This window comes from Impatiens glandulifera, chromosome 1, assembly GCF_907164915.1.
Source record: "Impatiens glandulifera chromosome 1, dImpGla2.1, whole genome shotgun sequence".
Taxonomy (NCBI): Eukaryota; Viridiplantae; Streptophyta; class Magnoliopsida; order Ericales; family Balsaminaceae; genus Impatiens; species Impatiens glandulifera.
The window spans coordinates 6004832-6026839 of NC_061862.1; the positions used below are offsets into that span (position 1 = coordinate 6004832).

The following is a 22008-nucleotide window of genomic DNA, read 5'->3' on the forward strand; positions in this document are numbered from 1 at the left end:
TTTTCTTTATCTTATTCAAAAGTTCATCTTTTATCAAGTCCTAACTTTAAAGGTTGCATCATTAGTTAAGATCTGTTGCCATTTGAGAGTGATACATATAAAGAAGACAGACTTATTTTATTAGTATCTTAAAATTCAAACAAACTAACAACATAAGGTTGTTTATTATTAAATTTAAACATTAGTGAAAATCAAAACAAATCGGGGATGTAGCTCAGATGGTAGAGCGCTCGCTTAGCATGCGAGAGGTACGGGGATCGATACCCCGCATCTCCATATTTTTTATAAAAGTTTTTTTATTTTATGTCTACTAATAAGCAAACATTTGAATGGTTTATCCGGGTGAGCTTAAAAATAATTTAGGGACAAAAGTTTTTTTACCAATTTTATAGTTCTGGTTTATTTATTCAAAAAAAAATCATTTGATTAATTATTTTTTGACTAATAAGCAAACATGTGAATGGTTGTTCCGACTTTCATACAAGCATCATCTAGGATTCGAGGGTGAGCTTAAAAATAATTTAGAGTGAGTTTAAATAAAAAACGAGAAATTATTTTAAATAAAATGAGTAAATAAAGGTAAGTTTTACTATTTTTTTTAATATTTAGATAGACAAAATAATGAATTATATTGAATAAAATTATGGGGTAATGTTACATTTTTAACGATAAAAAAAAATCACTTTATTTATGGGTTAAAAAATTAGGCCGACCTAATACCTACATTTCAATATTATTTTGAATGAAAAAAAAGAAGTGGAGGGAGATAATAATATTATTTATGGTTCTTTCGAATTGTGAGTGGTTTCAAAATTTTTAATTTTATTGTTAAAAATTGTAAAATCGGTTTGTTAATTTTTAACTTAATATAACTTATTGTTAAATTAAAATTATGATCAGAACGGTTTTCAAAGTATCGTTGATGGAGGTTAAATTATTTGAATTAAAAGTAAATAACAATATTTTAGTATATACCTTTAGCCATCCTTATTCACCATCTTGTTTTACTCCATGGTACTACACAACAGGGCTAGGCCTGAGTCATGTATTGATAACTAAAACAAGTTGATAACGAGATTAGGTTTATAGAGCTAATTGTTGAGCTTGGAACACCTCCTAAAATGGATAAATAGACAGTTTTAGTGGATGTCATTGTTAGAATATAAGGAATAATTGTATTAAATAATATATAGAATTAGTATTCTATAATATATAGACATTAAATTAGACTTATAAGAAAACTAATAGAATATATTAAAAAAAATGAGGTTACAAGAAGGGTTAAACACATAGTTCGCAAATATACTTCATTATTTAATTAGACGCAGAACTTGTCGTTTGACAGGTTTGAACCCAGGACCTTACAAGGAGGCTGAAAATATCTACTTCTTATTGCCGTTAGGCAAAAAAGAGGATAAATAACTATAATAAAATAATATTAATATTATGATAATTTATCATATAGTGATAATAACTTATAAATATATTATCTTTATATTATAACATCCCTCTTCAAACTCAAGATGGAAATGACTTGAATAACTTGAGGTTGAAGTCAAGATGTTGATAATGTGATTTTCAAGTTTCAAAAATCTATGTGTTTCATTCAATTACATGATGATAGTGTGTTGACTGATAAACCAACGAATATGTAAAATCTCATGGACATTGAATTATGGGGTAAAACAATAAACAAATGAACTCCGAAGTTACTCGTGAGTCTCGAGATTCATTCAATGATGGGATGACAGTGTGTTGCATAAATGAAACCAATGAAAAATGTAAGATCACATGAGCATAGAATGCTAGAGTGAGACAACACTTGAAAAATATGGTCATTGATTACTGAGATAAATCAACAATTGAAAACAAAACTCAAAGAATATAATTGTCGAAAAAAATAAGAATATCAACAAAATTATTTGAAAGAAAAAAATATTAAAAAACATAATAATAATGATTAGAGCCCTCCATCAATAACTAAAGTAATCATTTATGAAAACAGCGGAATACAAAATTTTGTAGTTCAAATTTTTTTTTTTTTTTTGACTTTGATAGCATGTTAGAATATATGAAAGAATGGTATTGAATAATATATAAAGTTATATAAATAATGTCAAATATATAAACATTAAATTAGTTTATAAAAAAACTAATATAATATAATATAATATTGTCACAATTTATCATATTACCATAATATTTATGTATAAAAACTGTGTTAATCATTTTAGGGGTAACTCAAAAGGTGAAGGACTCCAATAAAGCTTGCTGGAGAGGATAAATACTTTGTTATTTTTTTTCTTTTTTGAAAAGGTCATCCAACTCATGCTGTATTTGTCATATTTTCTGTTACAATTTTCTCAGGACTTGGTGAGAAACAAAGACTAAAGGCAGAGAAAGAGAAGGTGGAATCCATAGTCAAGAACACTAAGATCACTGCCCAAGGTGGTGGTCAAGTCGCAGCCAAAAGGCTGATGCCGATGATTAGCTACCCAACTGGATTACAGGTATTTTGATTTGTATAATGTCTGTGTAACATTTGATATTTCCTTAATTAAGTGAGGGGTCTTAGGATGTTGTGAGTACAGCCTACATGATTTTAAATAAAAATAATATTTGATATCATAATAGAATGTTATCCAAAAGTCTTTATAACCTTATCCAAAAGCCTCCCTCCTAAAGACAGACACTTTTTTCTCATCTGTTTGCTGGGTTTTCATCTTCATAGATAGACTCACTCGAAAATGTCAGCTTGTTATCTTCTCAAAATCAACTTGCAGAAGATCAATTACTCATTCCAATGCAAACCCACAAAACCTAATTTCCTCATCAGTTATCCCTTCTCAACCAAACTTCATCAGTTTCACCATTCCTCTTCATTATTCCTCCAACCCCTGTCGTCCAGAACAAAACTCAGCTATAACTTTCATGTCCACTCTTCTATCTCCACTCCATCTCCTCCTCTTTCAAAAGACGAAGCCATCGTTCAAGCCAAAACCTGCCTCTCCGCCGCACTCGAGAAGCCTCTTAACAATCCCAAACTTCCCGGAAAACTGAAGAAGCTGAAACAGCCAAGGCTCAGAGTCGAAATCCCAATCGTCGACGATTCACCCTCTTCTCTCTCGAATCTCGCTTTCCAGGTATTTGGGGACATACCCATCAAAAGAAAAGGCTCAGCAGTCAAGGTTCTGATAATTTGGTCGAATCCCATATTAGCGGAAGCTGCATCAAAGAAATTCGACAATCTCTCCTCGAACTTGGCTGTCGAGAATCGTGATCTGCCATCAGTCAGCAACAACGGCGATTCCAGAGCTTTGAATTCCTCCGATGTGGTGGTTTTCATGTTGCCGGAAACTTCTGAATTGGGACTTGTGAAGATAGTAACCGAGAGAGCTTATCCAAAGGCAACCGTGATTTTCAACCCTAAATGGGGATTTGAGGAAGAGGGAGATTTGAAAGAAGAGAAAGGATTCGTGGGATCATTTGAGGTTGTTTATTCGTTCATGGGTCTGGAGGTGAGAGGGTTATTAAGTAAGAGGAAAGGGGTGGTATTTAAGTGCGCCAGAGATGGAATTATCAGTGGAGAGAGATGGAACATTCTAATGGAAGAAGAAGGAGGAGGTGGAGGAATGGAAGTGGTGTCGCAGTTGAAGACGCGGCCGTCGATCGCCGAGGTGGAGAACGTTCTGTACAATGTAATGGCGATCAATTCGCCGATCACAAAATCGGCTAAGTTCTTGAAGGATATGCTGTCAAATGTAACAGGTAAGAAGTAAAAAGAAAAGCATGCTGGATTTTGGGCTATAAATTGGGGGTATGTTATAATAGTTATATTAAAATGGACTTTTCAACTAGATTGTTTGTCCTAATTAATTGATTTAGGGCCGAGTCTTTTAATTAAAGATGATCGAATTTGAATTGTACCTCGAAATTTTTTTAGTTGAATTTGAATTGTACCTCGAATTTTTTTTTGTTTTTAAAATGTTTATCATCTATTTTAGCGTATTATTTTATTTTTTTTAATTAATTTGTCATATTTTTAAATAAAATAATATTTAAAAACGTTTTAAATATGTTTTTTTAAAATAAAGTATTGTTTTCTATATCTACTTATTTTAATTTGTCAAAGATTTGGGTGAATTAAAAAATATGTAATTTAAAGAAAATTTAATAAAAATATATTTTGTAATTATTTTTTAAAAAGTTTATAACCACATAATTTTGTTTATGGCTTATCCATTTTAACTCCTATTTCTTTTTAAATTGAATATTTTTAAGATTTACATGTTTAAAACTGTGAATAATTTATTGAAATAAATATATATTTTTAAAAAAGATGAACTTTTGTTAGGAAGAAAGATTGCAGGTGGTTAAACAAAAGGAGATGAAAAAAATAAATAAAAAAATAAAGTAAACTAAAACTAAGAGGTAGATGCCAATAAGATAAAAAAAAAAATCGCATCACCTAAAAAACCCTTTTTCCATATAAAGGCAAACACATAGAGCATAAACCCTATTATTTCTCTTGCTATAGCAAATTCATTTCTCCCAAAAGTAAAAAAACTTTGGGAGGCACATCCCATTGAATGTTGAGCAAGTTCTACAAGAGAGGACCACTTGTCTCTTGCAAGAACATAATGGAGAATGATGTGATGAATGCTTTCTTCACTCCTCTCACAAATATAACACCTACTAGCCAAATGCATGCATTTTTTTTGAAGTTTAACAGTAGTGAAGGCCCCCGTGAAGTGTTTTCTAAGCAAAATGAGATATCCTAGTAGAAGTTTTAGTTTTTCACACATCTTTCTAAGAAAAACGAGTTGGACCCTTGGAAGAGTTGCATGATAGATGGTGCTAGCCTTCAAATTAAGATATCCCTTCAAAATAAATTTGTCATCATCTCTAAATGGATGCAAACATATGCAAGTGAGTCAATAAGTCTAGATAGTCTTCCCTCTTCTTCGTGTGAGAGTCTACGATGAAAGGGGATCTTCCAATCAAGATTTTCAGAGATGAGTCCAAAGAAATCCATCACTCTAGCTTTTTTGCTGGTGAGCTCAAAGAGATCCCTAAAAACAGTCAATTTTTCAGTTGGGAGCCAAATGTCGTTCTAAAAGCCGATTTTTTTTCCCCGTTACCCACCAAGAAGGTTAAAAGGAGATGGAGAGTCTCTTGCAATTTGATAATGCGTCCCTAGATACTTCTTTCCCAATATGATCTCCTTAAAAGAGGCATTCACTCATGGTTGCAAATGTTGTACTTGGAAATCAATGCGTTCTTCCAAAGGTTGCCAGTTTCATTGGTGAACCTCCACCATCATTTACAGAGGGAGGTGTTAAAGAGAGAGAGGTCCTTTATTCCAAGCCCATCCTCGGGGATGGACATCTTCACAATGTTCCATCTAACCAGGTGAGAAGCCTTCAAATTACTTTAAAGAAAGTTTTTTATAATAGATTCCATTATATTAGACACTAAGACAAGGGTGGAAAAAAATGACATCATACATGTGGAGATGGTAACAAGAGATCAAAAGCTTTTTCATTGTCTAGTTTGCATATGTATTCCCTCCCCTTCTAGAGTGGATAGAATCGATGCATTCATTGGTGATGAGGGTCGCGTATGTATTATGTCTGTATTGCGAAAGTCATTTGGCTGTGAGAGATAAGACTTGCCAGGGTAGCCTTAAATCTGTTTGTAAGAGTTTTTCTTGAATTTTTTAGAAGCTAGACACGAGGCTGATATGCCTAAAATGCTTGAACTCCCCTGTCCTTGAATCTTCTTAACAAAGACAATAAAATAAGACATCCAACCTTTTTTAAAGGAGGACGTTGTGTGAAAGTGCCTAACAGTTTTGAATAAGTCATTTTTTAAGATGTCCAAAATTCTGTAATGAAAGCATCCCCGGGTTGGACCCTTATCTCCATCACAACTAGTGACAACCTCCCAAATTTGTCTATAGATTTTTTTTTTTTTGCTCATTGATAATCTTAATGAATTACACTCCTTTGAGAGTTGGTCTCTTCTGTTCTATAAGAATGTCTTGGTACAAAGTGAGAATATAGTTCTTAATGGCGAATGAATCAACAATCTTAGCCCCATTAACCTTGATGGTAGAGATCTGGTCAGTCTTTCTATGAGATTTTTCAAAATTATGGAAAAATTGGGTGTTAGAGTCCCCTTTTTGAGCCAAAGACAACATAATCTTTGTCTAGTATTGTCTTCTTCTCACTTATATAGGAAATCGAGTCTTTCCATCAGATTGATTCTATTAATAATATCTACATTTGTGAGAGTACACTCCTCTTTCAACTTGTCAATAAAGTCAATATCATTTGAAACATTAACAATATTATAACGAAAGGAGCCGAAGTTTAGTTTCCTTCATTCCTTGATAAAATAAATTTAAGATTTTTAAACTTATGCGAAATGATATAAGATAGTCTCCCCACAACCGCTTGTTGAGCATCCCATCACTTCCTCACTTTCAGCACGAAATTGTGATCAGAGAGAAGAACGTTTTCAAAATGGTGGCTCAGGTTAGATGGAAATGCCATATGTAAGGATAATATGCTTATAATTAGAGACATGCCCATGTGTTCTAGTGCATTTATTCTTTGGAAGATAAAGCCTCAATTATAGTTGTAAATGAATATATTAATACAGGACATCCTTCCGTTGTTACTATCACTCTTACGAGTGAATTTAGCTCATTCTAGGACGTGGTCAATGAGAGACGAGTTATTAATGAATGAGTTAAACAAATTCATCTCTCGAGTGAATCTGTTTGAGTTATTCTTTTCACTTGGTGACCTCACTAGGTTTATCAATTTTAATGTATTTTTTAAATTGAACATTTTTAAGATTTACAGGTTCAAAGCTGTGAATACGTCTCATTGCCTTAAAAAAATGTATAAAGAATTGCAATTTATTGAAACAATTTGATTTTGCAACTTTATAACGACGCAAAAACAAAAAATATAAAATGTATTGAAATAGTTTAATGTTGGGTTATTTATAATATATTCATGTCCAATATAAATAATATGTATTTAAAAAAAAATCAACTTTCATTATAAAGATAGAGTACAAGAAATAAAAAATTCTCACAATGTACAAAAATCTCTTTTACGAATAAAGACAAACACATAGAGCATAAACCCTATTACTTCTCTTGCTAGTGCAAATTCATTTATCCCCAAACTCAGAAACTCTTGGAGGCACGTCCCATTAAATGTTGAGCAAGTTCTACAAGAAGGCACCACGTGTCTCCAAGAACATAATGGAGAAGGATGTGATTGATGGTTTCCTCACTCCTCTCGCAAATATAATACCTACTACCTAGATGCATCCATTTCTTTTGAAGTTTCATATAATACCTACTACCTAGATGCATCCATTTCTTTTGAAGTTTAACAATAGTGAAGCCCCAGTGAAGTGTTTTCCAAGAAAAATGAGATATTCAAGTATGAGTATTAGTTTTACATACATCTTTTCAAGGAAAACGAGTTGGGCCCTTGGAAGAGTTGTGTGATAGTTGGTGCTAGCCTTGAAATTAAGAGATCCATTCAAAATAAACTTGTCATCTGTCTCTAAATGGATGCAAGCATGTGCAAGTGAGTCAATAAGTCTATATAGTCTAATTTCTTCTTCATGTGAGTGTCTACGATGAAAGGGGATCTTCCAATAAAGATTTCCAGAGATGAGTCCAAAGAAATCCATCACTCTAGTTTTTTTTTGGTGGGCTCGAGATCCCTTAAAAGACAGTCAATTTTCATGTTGGGAGCCAATCGTCGTTCTAAAAGTCAATAAGGTTAAAAGGGGATGGAGAGTCTCTTGCAATTTGATAATGCATCCCCACATATTTTTTTTCCTAGTATGATCTCCTTAAAAGAGGCCTTCACTCGTGGTCGCAAATGTCATACAGTAAAACCTCGATAAATTAATACCCTTGGGACCGGGAATATTAATTAATTAATCGAAATATTAATTAATTGATAAATTAATAATTTATTAATTAATCGATAAATTAATAATTTATTAATTAATCGATAAATTAATAATTAATTAATTTATCGAGATATTCATGAATTTTAGTAAATTAAATAAATTCCTGAATGTAATTAAATTATAGATTCATGAATTTAAATAAATTATAAATGCATGAATTTAAATAAATTAAATACATTCATGAATATTACTAAACCTAATTCATTCATGAATTTAAACTAACAGGCATGGATGACAGGAACTTTGTTCATGGATTATGTTCGACAACTCGACAAGAAAATGAGTGGCAGAAAAAAAATTTCATGGTTGATAATTGTCCTGCTCACCCAAAAGTTATTGAAGGACTCACAAATATTGAATTATTTTTCTTACCACCCAACACTACATCAAAGATTCAACCTTGTGATGCTGATATCATAAGAAATTTCAAGTTTCATTATCGTCGGAGATTTTTTTATAATCTTTTGGAGGGATTTGAAACCGGGACTCAAAATCCAGAGAAGATAAATATTTTAGATACAATGAATTTTGCAATTGCAGCATGGTCGATAAACGTTCAACTAAAGACAATTGCAAATTGTTTTCAACACTTTAAACTAAGGCACGTGAATACAACTGCAATTTCAGAAGATGTAGACCAGTTGTCTGAAGATGTCCAACAATTAAGTCTTCTCATTAAAGAATTGAATTATCGTGATGCAATGGATGTTGAAAAGGTTATTAATTATCCTAGTGAAAATAAAGCCGCTGCAGAATTTTTGAATGATGAACAAATCATTAGCAGTGTTATGGAAAATGAGAAAGAAGATGAAGTAGAAGATGACTGTACAAAGTTGGAGCCGGTCTCATGAAAGAATGTCTTTTAAGAAACAATTACATTGCGTAATTTTCTCTTGCAATATGAACATATTACGTCACAACTCCATAATGCATTAAGAATGATTCAAGATAAAGTACAAGGAGACATCAATTTTAAAAGGAAGCAAATTACATTAGAGTCTTATTATAAAAGTACATCTTAAAATAAATATCTATAATTTTGATGTAATATGGAATTATTAATTTATATATTATATAGGACTTATATGCATTAATAAAAATATATTATCTTATAAATTTAGCGAATTATTAATTTATCTTAATGGTCCTGAGTTGGGACTACAAAAATTTATTAATTAATCGAGGTTATTAATTTATCGAGTATTAGTTTATCGAGGTTTTACTGTACTTGAAAATCAATGCGTTCTTCCAAAGGCTGTCAGTTTCATTGGTGAACCTCCACCACCATTTGCATAGGAGAGAGGTGTTGAAGAGAAAGAGGTCCTTTATTCCAAGCCTTCCCTCACAGATGGACAACTTCACAATGTCCCATTTAACCAGGTGAGAAGCCTTCGAATTACCCTAAAGAATATTTTTCATAATAGATTCCATTATATTAGTCATTAAACAAGGATGTGAAAAAATGGCATCATATATGTGGAGATGGTAACAAGAGAGTTCTTGATGAGAACCAATTTATCGCCCTTAAACATAAATTTTCTCTTCCACAAAGACAACATAGTTTCCATCTTTTCATAACAGAATTCTAGATGTCTTTACAAGTCGGGTTGGCTCTAAGAGGGAAGCCGATATACTTCAAGGGGAGGGGGAAATTTTGAAGCCAAGGTTATCAGACAGTGCATGAGTGTTCGGAACATCGCCAATAAAAAAATCTTAGAATTGTTCGTGTTAATCATGAGTTTGGATCAAACTTCAAAACTAATAAAAATCTTTCTAAGCGTCATAAATTATCTACACTATGTTCCACAAGGCAAAGAGTGCGTCACTAAAAAAGAGGTGAGATAAATAGTTAGGTCTTCTCGAACTCCCAAGGTTAGACCTATGAAAAGTCATGCACTTATAGCCTTCTCAAAAAGTTTGTAAATGTCTTCCATAACAACATTAAATAATATGGGAAAAATGGATCACCCTACCTGAGGCCCCTCGTGCTTTGGAAGAAGTCGCAAACTTCATCATTGATGATAACTAGGAACCTTGCCCCATATATGAAAGTCTTGATCCAACTCCTCCATTTCGCTCTAACCCATATTGTCAAGGATAAACGGAAGAAAATATATGTTAACGTAAACAAAAGCTTTCTAAATATCTAGTTTGCAGATGCCTCCCCACCCCTTCTTAGAGTGGATATAATCGATGCATTCATTGGTGATGAGGGTCGCGTTTGTATTATGTTTGTCTTACACGAAAGTCATTTGGTTATGAGAGATAAAGTTTGTTAGGTAGCCTTAAATCTATTCTCAAGAGTTTTTGCTAGAATTTTTTTAAAGCCAGACAAGAGGCTGATAGGCCTAAATTTCTTGAACTCCCTTTCCCCTTGAATCTTCTGAATAAGGACAATAAAATTGGAATTCCAACTTTTGTCAAAGGAGGACGTTGTGTGAAAGTTCCTAAAAGAATCGAATAAGTCATTTGTCGGGGCCTTATCTCATCATAGCTAGCGACAACCTCCCAAATTTCTCAACAGTAAAAGAATTTTTCAATAGATTTTTTTTTCTCATTGCTAATCTTAATGAATTACACTCCTCCGAGAGTTAGTCTCTCCCTATACTATTTTGTAAGAAGATCTTGGTACAGAGTGAAAATATAGTCCTTAACGGTGACTAAGTCAACAATCTTAGCCCCATTGACCTTGATGATAGAGATCTGGTTAGTCTTCTTACAAGAGTTTCCAAAATTATGGAAAAAATGGGTGTTTGAGTCCTTCTCTTTGAGCCAAAGTCAACAAAGTAAACTCATATCCCGTTAAGGACCTTCTCTCATCCAAGTCACCTGCAAAATCAGCATCAACATATCCTCTCAACCTATCATCACCTACACCCGCCCGTTTAAAATAAAGACCGTCATCTAAGGATCTCTCAATATAACAAAGAACCCACTTCGTCGCCTCCCAATGTTCATTCCCCGGGTTCGCCATAAAGAGACTAACAATACTTAAAACGTGAGCAAGATCAGGTCGCATACATACCATGGCATACATTAGGCTCCCGACGACACTCGCATATAGGGTATTTGCCATTCTTACTTTTTCCTCCTCGGTACTCGATGATATCTTTAAGGAGAGCTTGAAATGAGTAGTTATTGGCGTTTGAACTAACTTAGTATTAGACATCCCAAACTTGGAGACCACTTTTTAGAGGTAGTATCTTTGAGACACGAACATAAAGTCTTTCTCCCAATCCCACTCAATCACCATATCCCAATCCCACCCAATATTTTCTTTACCGGTCTCATATCCTTCATCTCAAACTCACTCCCTATAAAAATCTTGACCTTGTGAACCTCTTCCTTGTTTCCCGATGCCATCAACATATCATCCACGTATAACAACAGGAAGACCCCGTAACCATCAACCCACTTGACATAAACGCAACTTTCGAAATTGCTCCTCACGAAAACGTTATGAACCATGAACTCATCAAATCACAAATACCATTATCTTATGGATTGCTTAAAACCATAAAGTGAGTATTTAAGGAGACATACATTGCCTTCATCACTAGGTTTAACGAACCACTCGAGCTTCAAGTCAAATTCATTCACAAGAGCGAACAACACATGCATGAACGTGTTCTTCACTATCGGGGAGTAGATCTCGTTAAAGTCGACCACTTCGCGTTGTGTGAAGCCCTTAGCTACCAATCTCGCCTTATTGGCTTTTTATTACCCTTTACACCTTCTTTGAACTTGAATGCCCACTTTGAACCAATCACCCGCTGATTCTTGAGTTTGTCCACCAATTCCACGTCTTATTTTTGTCAAGCGATGTCATCTTCTCCGCAATAACATGCTTCCATTTGATTCTCTCCTTGCTCTTCATCGCTTCTCTAAACGATATCGGCTCTGAATCTTGTACCTCATATACCACAAGAAATGCTAATGCCGCCAAATCGGAGTAGCCAATGTTAAAATCTCTAATCTAGATCTTTAATCATTAAGTCTATAATCTTAATACTCCATGTCGATAAATTGAGATAAACTGTAAGTTGCGAAAACATACCTGAATTTTTAAATGAAGAGCGATTCATTAAGTCGTTCTTCGTTGTTCTTCGGATCTCCTCTCCCGATCTTGGATCTCCTAGTTCTAGATCTGGACTTGGATCGTTATGTCTAATGTGGGTGGGGTTTAAGTCTTACAACCCTTTATCGATAGACTTCTTAAGTGTTCTTGAGAGCTGAATAGAAACATTTTGTCTGATGAGAGAAACATAATAGGTAGGCTATCTATATGGGTTGGGGACCTAACCCTAATATATCTATTTATTATTCGGCCCATCAACGAAGTAATAAATGGTATTGCTGCCGCATTGTTAACCGCCTCACCCCAAAACTATTTTGGTAGACCGACCTCAAATAACATGCATTAGACACGTTCAAGTAACGTTATATTCATTCGCTCCACCAAGCCATTATGTTGTGGTTTCTGTCGGACAGTTTTGTGACGAACCATCCATTCTTCCTTGATAAACTAATTAAACTTCTCACCTAGGTACTCCAAACCATTAAATGTTCGGAGCTTTTTAACCTTCTTCCCGATCTGAGTCTCTATCATCTTCTTCCATTCCTTGAACTTAGCAAATGCCTCATCCTTGTGCTTCAAGATGTATACCCAAATTTTGCGCAAAAAATCATCAATGAATGTGATAAAGTACCGATCTCCACTTGGAGTTGCAGTCCTCGTCGCCCCCCACAAGTCTAAGTGTCTCCTAAGTCACCTCAACCAACTACCCAAACTTCATCCTCGTAACTTTACCGTATTAACAGATCTCACAAAACTCCAAATCATCAAGTTTCTCCTTGCCAAAATAGCATATGCGATCATTTTAACCTAGTGAGGTCACCAAGTGAAAGGAAGAACTCATATAGATTCACTCGAGATATGAATTTGTTTAACTCATTCATTAATAACTCGTTTTTCATTCACCCCATTCTAGAAGGATGATAGTAACAACGGAAGCATGTCCCGTATTGATAGATTCCTTTACAACTCTAATTGGGATAGGCATTACCTCCTAAAGAATCAATGCACCAGAACATGTGGGCGTCTCTCTAGAAGCGATGGGATGCTCAAAAGCGATTTTGGGGAGACTATCTTATATCCTTTCGCACAAGTTTAAAAATCTTGATTTTTTTATCAAGGAATTCGAGGAAAGTCAACTTCGACTCCTTTCGTTCTAATATTGTTAATGTTTCAAATAATATTGACTTTATTGATAGGTTGAAAGAGGACCGTACTCTCAAAGATGCAGAGATTACTAATAGAATCAATCTATGGAAAGACTCGATTTCCTATATAAGTGGAAAGAAGACAATGCTAGAAAAATATATGGATGATCGGTAAGTTGGAAGGCACAATTACAATCCGTAGTTGGAATTTCAACAACGGAGGCCGAGTATATCGCTATGACGGAGGGTGTCAAGGAGGCAATTTGGTTGAAGGACCTCGTGGGTGAATTTGGGGTGAAGCATGATAAAGTGGAGTTGTTTTGTGATAACCAAAAAGTCATACTTGTCCAAGAACTCAATGGTTCACGAGCGCACAAGGCACATCGACATTCGACTTCACTACATTCAAGATGTCATAGCGATTAACGAGTGGAGAGGTAGATGTGAAGAAGGTTCACATAGATGAAAATCCCATAGACATGGCCATGAAGGTGGTGACAAGAATCAAGTTTTGGAAATGTTGCGACTTAATTCACGTCACAAAGGTTGGAACGTAATTGGAGAAGTAGGAGGATCGGTTAAAGGGTGTTCTTGGTGATGAGGCTCATTCATTTAACAATAGACATAGAGGCAAGGTGGAGAATTTGTGGAATTGGTCCTAGGGTTTTGAGGCCCAATTTGGTATGCCTTATTGTTTGGTAAAAAAGGGGAAGGAAGATATGTGCGGTTATTTTTGGGATTAAAAAATGCATAAAATTACATAATGGTGAAGATGTCAATAAAATCGTATTACTATGGAAATGTCAACTAAATTGCCACGAGATCATATCATGGTAGAAATGTCAAAGATATCACATAAATTTTACAATATATACATTTTAAACGAGAAGAGAGGTGTAAGACTAAAACTTAAAACAAACAAAGAGAGTTAGAGTTTGTAATCCCTATGATAACTCTATTGAATCGATTCTCCGAAAGCAGGACGTATGACATTGTTAATCCGAATCAGGGTAAGATTCTTGTGTTGTTATTTCGTTATTTCTTACTTTTACACTATTGTTCTGCATTCCACTATAGTTACTATTATTTAGCTTTCATTCTTAGGGTGATAGCTCTTACCATAGTGTGAATATAGATTATATATCCAACAAATTTGAGGGGGTGCATGAAGGTCAGAAGGCAAAAGTGGGTGGGCAGCTGGATGTGGGGTTCATAAGAGGGGTAAGGGACTTGAGAATATCGGATCAAGTGGAAATGGTGGTGGACGATTGTATGTAAGGTTCATGAAAGTAAGGTAATGGTGGATCAATAATTGAACAATATGCAGCTGTGAGAGCAGAAGGTGTCGGATCTTGAGTGGGTTGGAAGTGAGTTTGAGTTGGGTGAGTGAAGGTTTATGAGGTTAAAATGTGTTAAAATAAGTATATAATGTATGTAAACATGGGAATGCCCATGATGATTGAGTTTGTAAATATGGGAATGCCCATATATAGAGAGTTATATTTTATAAATTATATTAATAGATGTATTAAAATAAGTTTAGTCATAACTTTAGTCTAAACTTAATATATAAGTATTATTAAGATACTTAGATTGATAGATAGATAAAGAATAAGAACTATTACTGACTTTATTCATTAATCAATAAAATGGGAGATGACCTCCATACGTCATCACTTTTTTCTGATAACTCTATCTTCTTGTTTTCTTTAGCTCTTCATCTCAAAACCTAGCTGTTCTGTTTTCTTGATATGGTATCAGAGCAAGGTTCAAGAACAAGGTGAATAATCTACTAGAGACGGAAAAGTAATTCAAAGGGTATCAAAATGAAGTTTGGAAATTCTTCTACCGAGAAGCCGCTAATTGAAGACAAAGAAAGAATGACACAGTTGGTGGACGATCCTCTATATGTATCTGCACACGGCAATCCTGATATGTCCATTGTTACTACTCTATTCAATGGAAATAACTATATTAGTTGGAGTCTAAGTATGCATATCACACTCACGGCTAAGTCAAAACAAGAGTTTATAGACGGGTCAATTCCTTACCTAGAAAATATTGATGCTCAAGTTCGTTGGGTTAAAGAGGATTCACTCGTTAGATCTTGGATCTTGAATTCTTTGATTGCTAAAGAGAAAGAAAATTTTATACACACTGAGACTACAATGGATCTATGGGAAGGAATCAAGAAACGTTATCAAATCAAGAACGAGCAATCATCCTTCCAAATTCAGAAAGAGATTAGTTCGATGAAGTAGGGACCAGGAATAATTGAACCTTATTATTCCAAGATGAATCGATTATGGGATGAGTTCAGAGTATTATAAATACTACCAAGATGTGACTGTAAGCTTAGGATTCATAAGTGCTGTAAAATTTCAGAAGAAGTTGAAGAAGCTGATGTTAAGAGAAGATTGAGTCAATTTTTAACAGGTTTAAATGATTCTTATGACTTTGTAAGGAGTCAAATTCTTGTGTCTGAATTAGAGCTAGATCTTGATAGAGCATATGCATCTATTCTATTGGTCCAAAAGCAAAGGGAAATCAGTCATGTTGGAGAGGAGATTATAGAACATTCTGCAATGGCGTTCAATTCAGGAGGAGGAAATGTTCGAGGAAAAATCAGTACATAAAATAAAACCACTAAAGGGGGAAGCTCAAAGGAAATCTCTACTGCAAATTTTGTCGAGGAAATGGACATCTACAAGAGGGATGTTTCAAAATTATTGGGTACCCTAACTAGTGGAAAGGGAACAAGATGAAAAGAAGATGAAAAACCACATTAACATGGCGTCCACTCCCCTTAACTATTTCGATGATGATCAGAAGTATAACAACTCTCAGCGGAAAAATACTCAAGAAGCCATCTCTATGCTGAGTGCTCTACTACAATAAATGAAGCAGAATAACTCTTTTTCTTCTGAAACATCAACTAGCAAAAATGATGCAAGTCAGTTTGGTTCTAATATTTTTTGTGAAATCCATAATTGTTCAAAATCAAACAAATACAATATTTAAAATTCAAAGAACAATTATGGATTATTGACACTAGTGCTAGTAATCATGTGTGTTTTGAAAAACAAAATATGTTTGAGGTTAAAGCATTGGTTGAACCAGTCTGTGTATACCTTCCAAACAAAATAAAAGTATATGTTAATTTCATGGGTAAAGTGAAATTGACAAACAAAGTTATTCTTGAAAATGTTTTTCTAATTCCTGAATCTAAGTATAATTTGATTTCTGTTTCAAAATTGTTAAAACCAAACAAAATAAAATGTTTTTTTGATTCTTCATATTGCAAAATGCAGGACCATGATTCTGGTGATATCTTAGCTATTAGTTATATTTCGAATTAACTATATATTTTGGATACTAGAAATTCATCTCTTTGTAGTAAGAACAATATTGTTTTGAATAAGACGAACAATTCAATTTGTACAAATGTTGTTGATTATGATTTTTTGCATTTTAAATTTGGACTTCCTTCTGATTGTGTATTAAAACAAATTTATCCTAATTACATTTCAAAAACAAAACACTGTGAAGTGTGTAACAAATCTAAAATGCATAGACTGCCTTTTTTAATTAGTAAAACTAATAGCTCAAAATGTTTTGAATTGATTCATGTTGATGTTTGTGGTCCTTATAGAGAACAATCTTTCATTAATTGTCCATTTATGCTTAATATAGTTGATGATTTTAGTAAATGTACTTGGACATTTCTAATTGAAAGTAAAGAACTTGTTTTTTATAAGATTATTGAGTTTTATGAAATGGTTAAAACTCAATATAATGCAAATATCAAAACAATCCAAACAGATAATGGTACAAAATTTGTTAATTCAAAGTGTAAATCTTTTTTCAAATCAAAAGAGATTTTGCATCAAACGACTTGTGTCTACACCCACAACAAAATGGGGTTGTAGAAAAAAAACATAGACACTTGCTACAAGTTGCAAGGTCTTTAATGTTTCAATCCATTTTACCAATAAAATTTTGGACATTTTCCATTCTAATGGCCACACATCTTATTAATAGACTGCCATCTCAAAATTTAGGTTGGAAATGTCTATTTGAAATTTTAAAAAACAAAAAACCAGTTTTAAAAGACATAAAGACATTTGGATGTCTTTGTTATAGCTCAAATAACAAACCAAACAAAACCAAGTTTGATATTAGGGGAATAAAATCAATTTTCTTAGGATATCAAATTGATCAAAAGGCATATAAATTGTATGACTTTGAAAATAATAAAATTTTTACATATAGAGATGTAGAATTTTATAAAAATATCTTTCCATATGATAAAAAGAAATACCAATTGAAGGGTATTCAACATAATGTTTCAGATATTCAACATAATGTTTCTGTCGAAGTAAAAAATAACTTTTGTGATGATTTTGAAGAATGTTGTCCTAATCAAAATAGTCCAAAAACTAAAGTTTTAACTGAAATTTTTTCACAAGATAACTTGACACAAAATGAACAACAACCAGACAATTTTAACTTAGATCAAACTGAAGAAGAATCATTAAATTTTGATGATACTACTTCAGATAATTTTCAAAAACCATTAAGAAAAAGTGATAGAATTAAAGGAAAGTCAACATGGACAAAGGACTATATTATGAACATTAATAAAAGTCATTATATTCCAAAAACTTTTCATTTCCAAAATCACTTAAATGATTCAAATAAGGAGTCATTCTTAATGAACATTACAAAAATAAATGATCCTCATTCATACAAAGAAGCTTGTATGAATGATGGTTGGAAAAATGCCATGGAACAAGAATTAAAAGCCTTAGAAGATAATCAAATCTGGAAAATAGTTGATCTTCCAAAAGGAGAAAAAATCATAGGTTGTAGATGGATATTCAAAACTACAATTAATTCTGATGGTACAATTGAAAATTTTAAAGCAAGACTTGTTGCAAAGGGATATAATCAAAAGGAATTAATAAATTATACATATAGTTTTGCTTCTGTAGTTAAAACTGTTACTATCAGACTGATTTTAGCTCTTACTGCTGCAAATAATTGGCATCTACATCAAGTAGATGTCAATAATGCATTTCTTCATGGTACAATTGATGAAAATATTTATATGACAATACCTGAAGGTTACTCTAAGTCTGAAAATAGAAAAGTGTGTAAACTTTTAAAAAATTTGTATGGTCTTAAACAATCATCTAGACAATGGAATACTGAATTTACAAACAAATTAATTTCTTTTGGTTTATAAATTATATTAATAGATGTATTAAAATAAGTTTAGTCATAACTTTAGTCTAAACTTAATATATAAGTATTATTAAGATACTTAGATTGATAGATAGATAAAGAATAAGAACTATTACTGACTTTATTCATTAATCAATAAAACGGGAGATGACCCCATGCGTCATCACTTTTTTCTGATAACTCCATCTTCTTGTTTTCTCTAGCTTTTCATCTCAAAACCTAGTTGTTCTGTTTTCTTGATAAAATGTTTGTAAAAGTGCTGCTCTCTAGTCGACACTAAATTGTGTGTCAGAGGAGAATGAAGCGAGAAAATGAGTGTAAAAGACTCACCCTCTATGTCACTTTCACTCTTATCCTTTCTTTTATGTGTAAAGATGGTTAGTAATATTCCCATTATTAAATAAAAATAAATGTTTCCAAAATATTCCGAAGTACATGATATTTTCAAATAAGTCCAATTCCTCAAATAAGATCAAATGGCCTATTGGATATATGTATATATATATATATATCCAATAGGCCATTTGATCTTATATATATATATATATTATATAACATTTAATTACAATTTTAAGATTTGTATAAATTTGGATACATATGTGAGAATAAATAAATAATTAAGTCATTTTTTTTATTATATTTCGATTAATAATTATTTAGATCCGCGAACATCAAATAAGATTAAATGGCCTATATATATATATATCCAATAGGCCATTTGATCTTATATATATATATCCAATAGGCCATTTGATCTTATATATATATATCCAATAGGCCATTTGATCTTATATATATATATATATATTATATAACATTTAATTACAATTTATAGAATCAAGATTTGTATAAATTTGGATACATATGTGAGAATAAATAAATAATTAAGTCATTTTTTTTATTATATTTCGATTAATAATTATTTAGATCCGCGAACATAACTTAGTGTTTGAGTATAAAAGAGAAAAAAAATATGTTTTACACATTTCCTTTCTCAATATATATTTTTCCACATTTTTTCTTCTTCGTTGAAGAATCGTTTCCTCTTCAGCCTTATGCAATCAATGATCGCAAATGATATTTTTTCTTAGGACTTCTACAATCGCCGATCACGAAATTGATGAGTAATCTTTCTTTTGATATGCATATATATTATATTACAGGTTTATATTAATAAAATTTGATCTTATATTTGTTTAAGATGTCCGAGTATTGTAAGTCGCGACTCTACATTGGAGGTCCTAGTCTAAAAAAAATCTTATTTTTTATTTAACTCTTTATATAATATTAAAAATATATAATTATTTTGTATTTAAATTAATAAAAATAGTCTAGTTAGTTAAATATTTTAATATTATTATTAAAGTAACGAATCCTTGTAAAAAAAACAATTTTAAATTTCTTTTTTATGAAGTTGGGGGAGATGGATGGATCCTATGTCCTAGTTTGCCTTACCCTAGTTACTCTTACTTCGTGTAAATGTGGTTGTGTTGTCTAATAAAAAGAAAATAAAACTTTAAATCTTTATAATGCATTTGTTATTAAATTGATTTATAATTTTAAATATTTTTAGAACAATAATATACATAATTCAAATTCAATGCTGACCAAATATTACAGTTCAAGTTAAAGTTAAATTGTACTAAATTCAAAATAATAATATACATAATTCATATTAACTAAAACAATCTCCAAACAAACATTACATAAAGAACAAGTTAAAAGCTCAAAATCAGTCTTTTTGACCAGAAAGTATTTTTTTTTTTCATTTCTTAGATTAAGAATATCTTTGCTAGTTTGAATATTGAAATGCAAACAAATGAATTAGATACATTTATTTCCCATTGGATTTAAAACATTTTTTATTATACATTTTAAAACTATCTATATATATTTAATTGTCTTTTATGGGTCCATGATTTAATTTATTGAAAAAAAAGTATAAACATAGCATGTGCAATTGTTCAGTTTTTATTTTATAAATAAAAAAGAAAAGCCGAACTTGAAGAGCACTCAGAATAACACTTTAACATTTCCTTAAGACAGGAAGTATTACATTTTTTTTTATGGGAATATAAGCTGTCACTAATTATTATATTTGGAATTGCTAATTGCGTCCATTAAGAATAAAGCACCCCCTACCCCATCCCCACTTAGTTGCTTTAATAATCAGTTGCCTAACTTATAATTTACCAATTTTATTGTAAAATATATACCATTTTAAACGCCTTAAACTGAAGAGAGTCATGATCTTAAAAATTGTGTTAATTTTTTAAATTAAAAAATAATTAATTTTCTCATTGTAGAACTTTCATTTTATCTATTTGTTTTTCAAATAATCCTATATCTTAATTAGGTTTGTTTCAAAATGGAAAATCAATAAAAATAGAGAATGAATGAGATTAAGACAGTTTTCTCTAATATGGTGTTATGGACAATCAGATTTTCTATCTATTATTATATGTTAAGTTGATATTGTATTATTAATACAAACAAGCTTACGAGTCTAATTAATTATGTAAATTTAGAATACTCCACAACTAAGAGCTTGTTTGATATTGTTTTTTTTTTTTTAATTTTTTTTTATCTAAAACGCAATATTATTTTATCATCTATCATCACTTATTTTATTCATCAAAATACCAAAATAACTATTATAATTTCATATATATTTTTTATTTGTTTAACTCTCTTATTTAAATGATAGAACAACTATTAAATTTTTAAAAAATAAGCCTAATTAGTTTAGGATATTCAAATAACTATAATCCAAAAATATCATATTATTCTCATCTTTTTCATTATATCATACCATTTAGAATTCAAAATATTCAAATACCTTATATTTAAAATTATTAGTTTTTATTTTATCATTATATATTAATACTCTTTAAAAAAAAAAATTACTGACATTTTTTTACCTTCTTAAAATCATCGTCTACAATTATTTTCTAAATAATCAAGTTATTTAAATAACCTCAATCCTAACAATCTCTTACCTTTTAAAATATATTTAGTCAATTTTTTTTTTAAATTATCCATTTATTAAAAATGATGAAAATTGTTTTAACACAAACACAAAACATGTCCATATATAAAAAAAAAATCATAACTCCATCAAGATAACTCAGTGTAAAATTTGTCGAGTTAAAAGAAAAAAAAAAAAAAAAAATTATTCAAAATCTAGATAAAAAATAAAATAAAATCAAAGATCAAACAAGTTCTAAAACAACGACACAACATCTTTGGTCAGATTACCATAAGAAAACAAAATCTCGCGATCCGAGGCATAAGGTTACGTTCCAATCCTCCTCGGTTTTCCCCCACTTTAATCATACCCGTCCAATCTTTCATCGGCCCCACTTGTTTATCATCATCAAATTAATCAACGGTCAATGATTGCGTCCACACCAAAAGCTTCACGCCTGCCCCCAATACTACTCTATACCCCAATCGCCGAACAAATCGCGTGTGAAACTTGGCACGTGCCAACGACACACAAATCAGACGCCGACTTTCCCTCTATTT

At 31.9% G+C, this 22008-nt stretch overlaps 3 protein-coding genes and 1 non-coding gene across 4 annotated transcripts; all 4 read left to right on the forward strand.

Moving 5' to 3' along the window:
- The first annotated feature begins 203 nt into the window (after window positions 1-203).
- On the forward strand, window positions 204-276 carry TRNAA-AGC. Its single transcript has one exon. It is a non-coding gene; the product is annotated as a tRNA-Ala (tRNA).
- A 2384-nt stretch (window positions 277-2660) lies between these two features.
- Window positions 2661-3926, forward strand: LOC124920603. Its single transcript, XM_047461122.1, has one exon. It carries the CDS (start codon window positions 2748-2750, stop codon window positions 3777-3779), a length of 1032 nt encoding a protein of 343 aa, XP_047317078.1. The 5' UTR covers window positions 2661-2747; the 3' UTR covers window positions 3780-3926.
- A 1318-nt stretch (window positions 3927-5244) lies between these two features.
- On the forward strand, window positions 5245-8861 carry LOC124933144 (CENP-B homolog protein 2-like). The gene is made up of 3 exons (XM_047473825.1): window positions 5245-5412; window positions 6440-6539; window positions 8236-8861. Exons 1-3 carry the CDS (start codon window positions 5245-5247, stop codon window positions 8859-8861), a joined length of 894 nt encoding a protein of 297 aa, XP_047329781.1.
- A 6198-nt stretch (window positions 8862-15059) lies between these two features.
- LOC124933301 lies at window positions 15060-15869 on the forward strand. The gene is made up of 2 exons (XM_047473833.1): window positions 15060-15490; window positions 15593-15869. The coding sequence occupies exons 1-2, from the start codon at window positions 15060-15062 to the stop codon at window positions 15867-15869; spliced, it is 708 nt and encodes a 235-aa protein (XP_047329789.1).
- Window positions 15870-22008: the final 6139 nt, after the last annotated feature.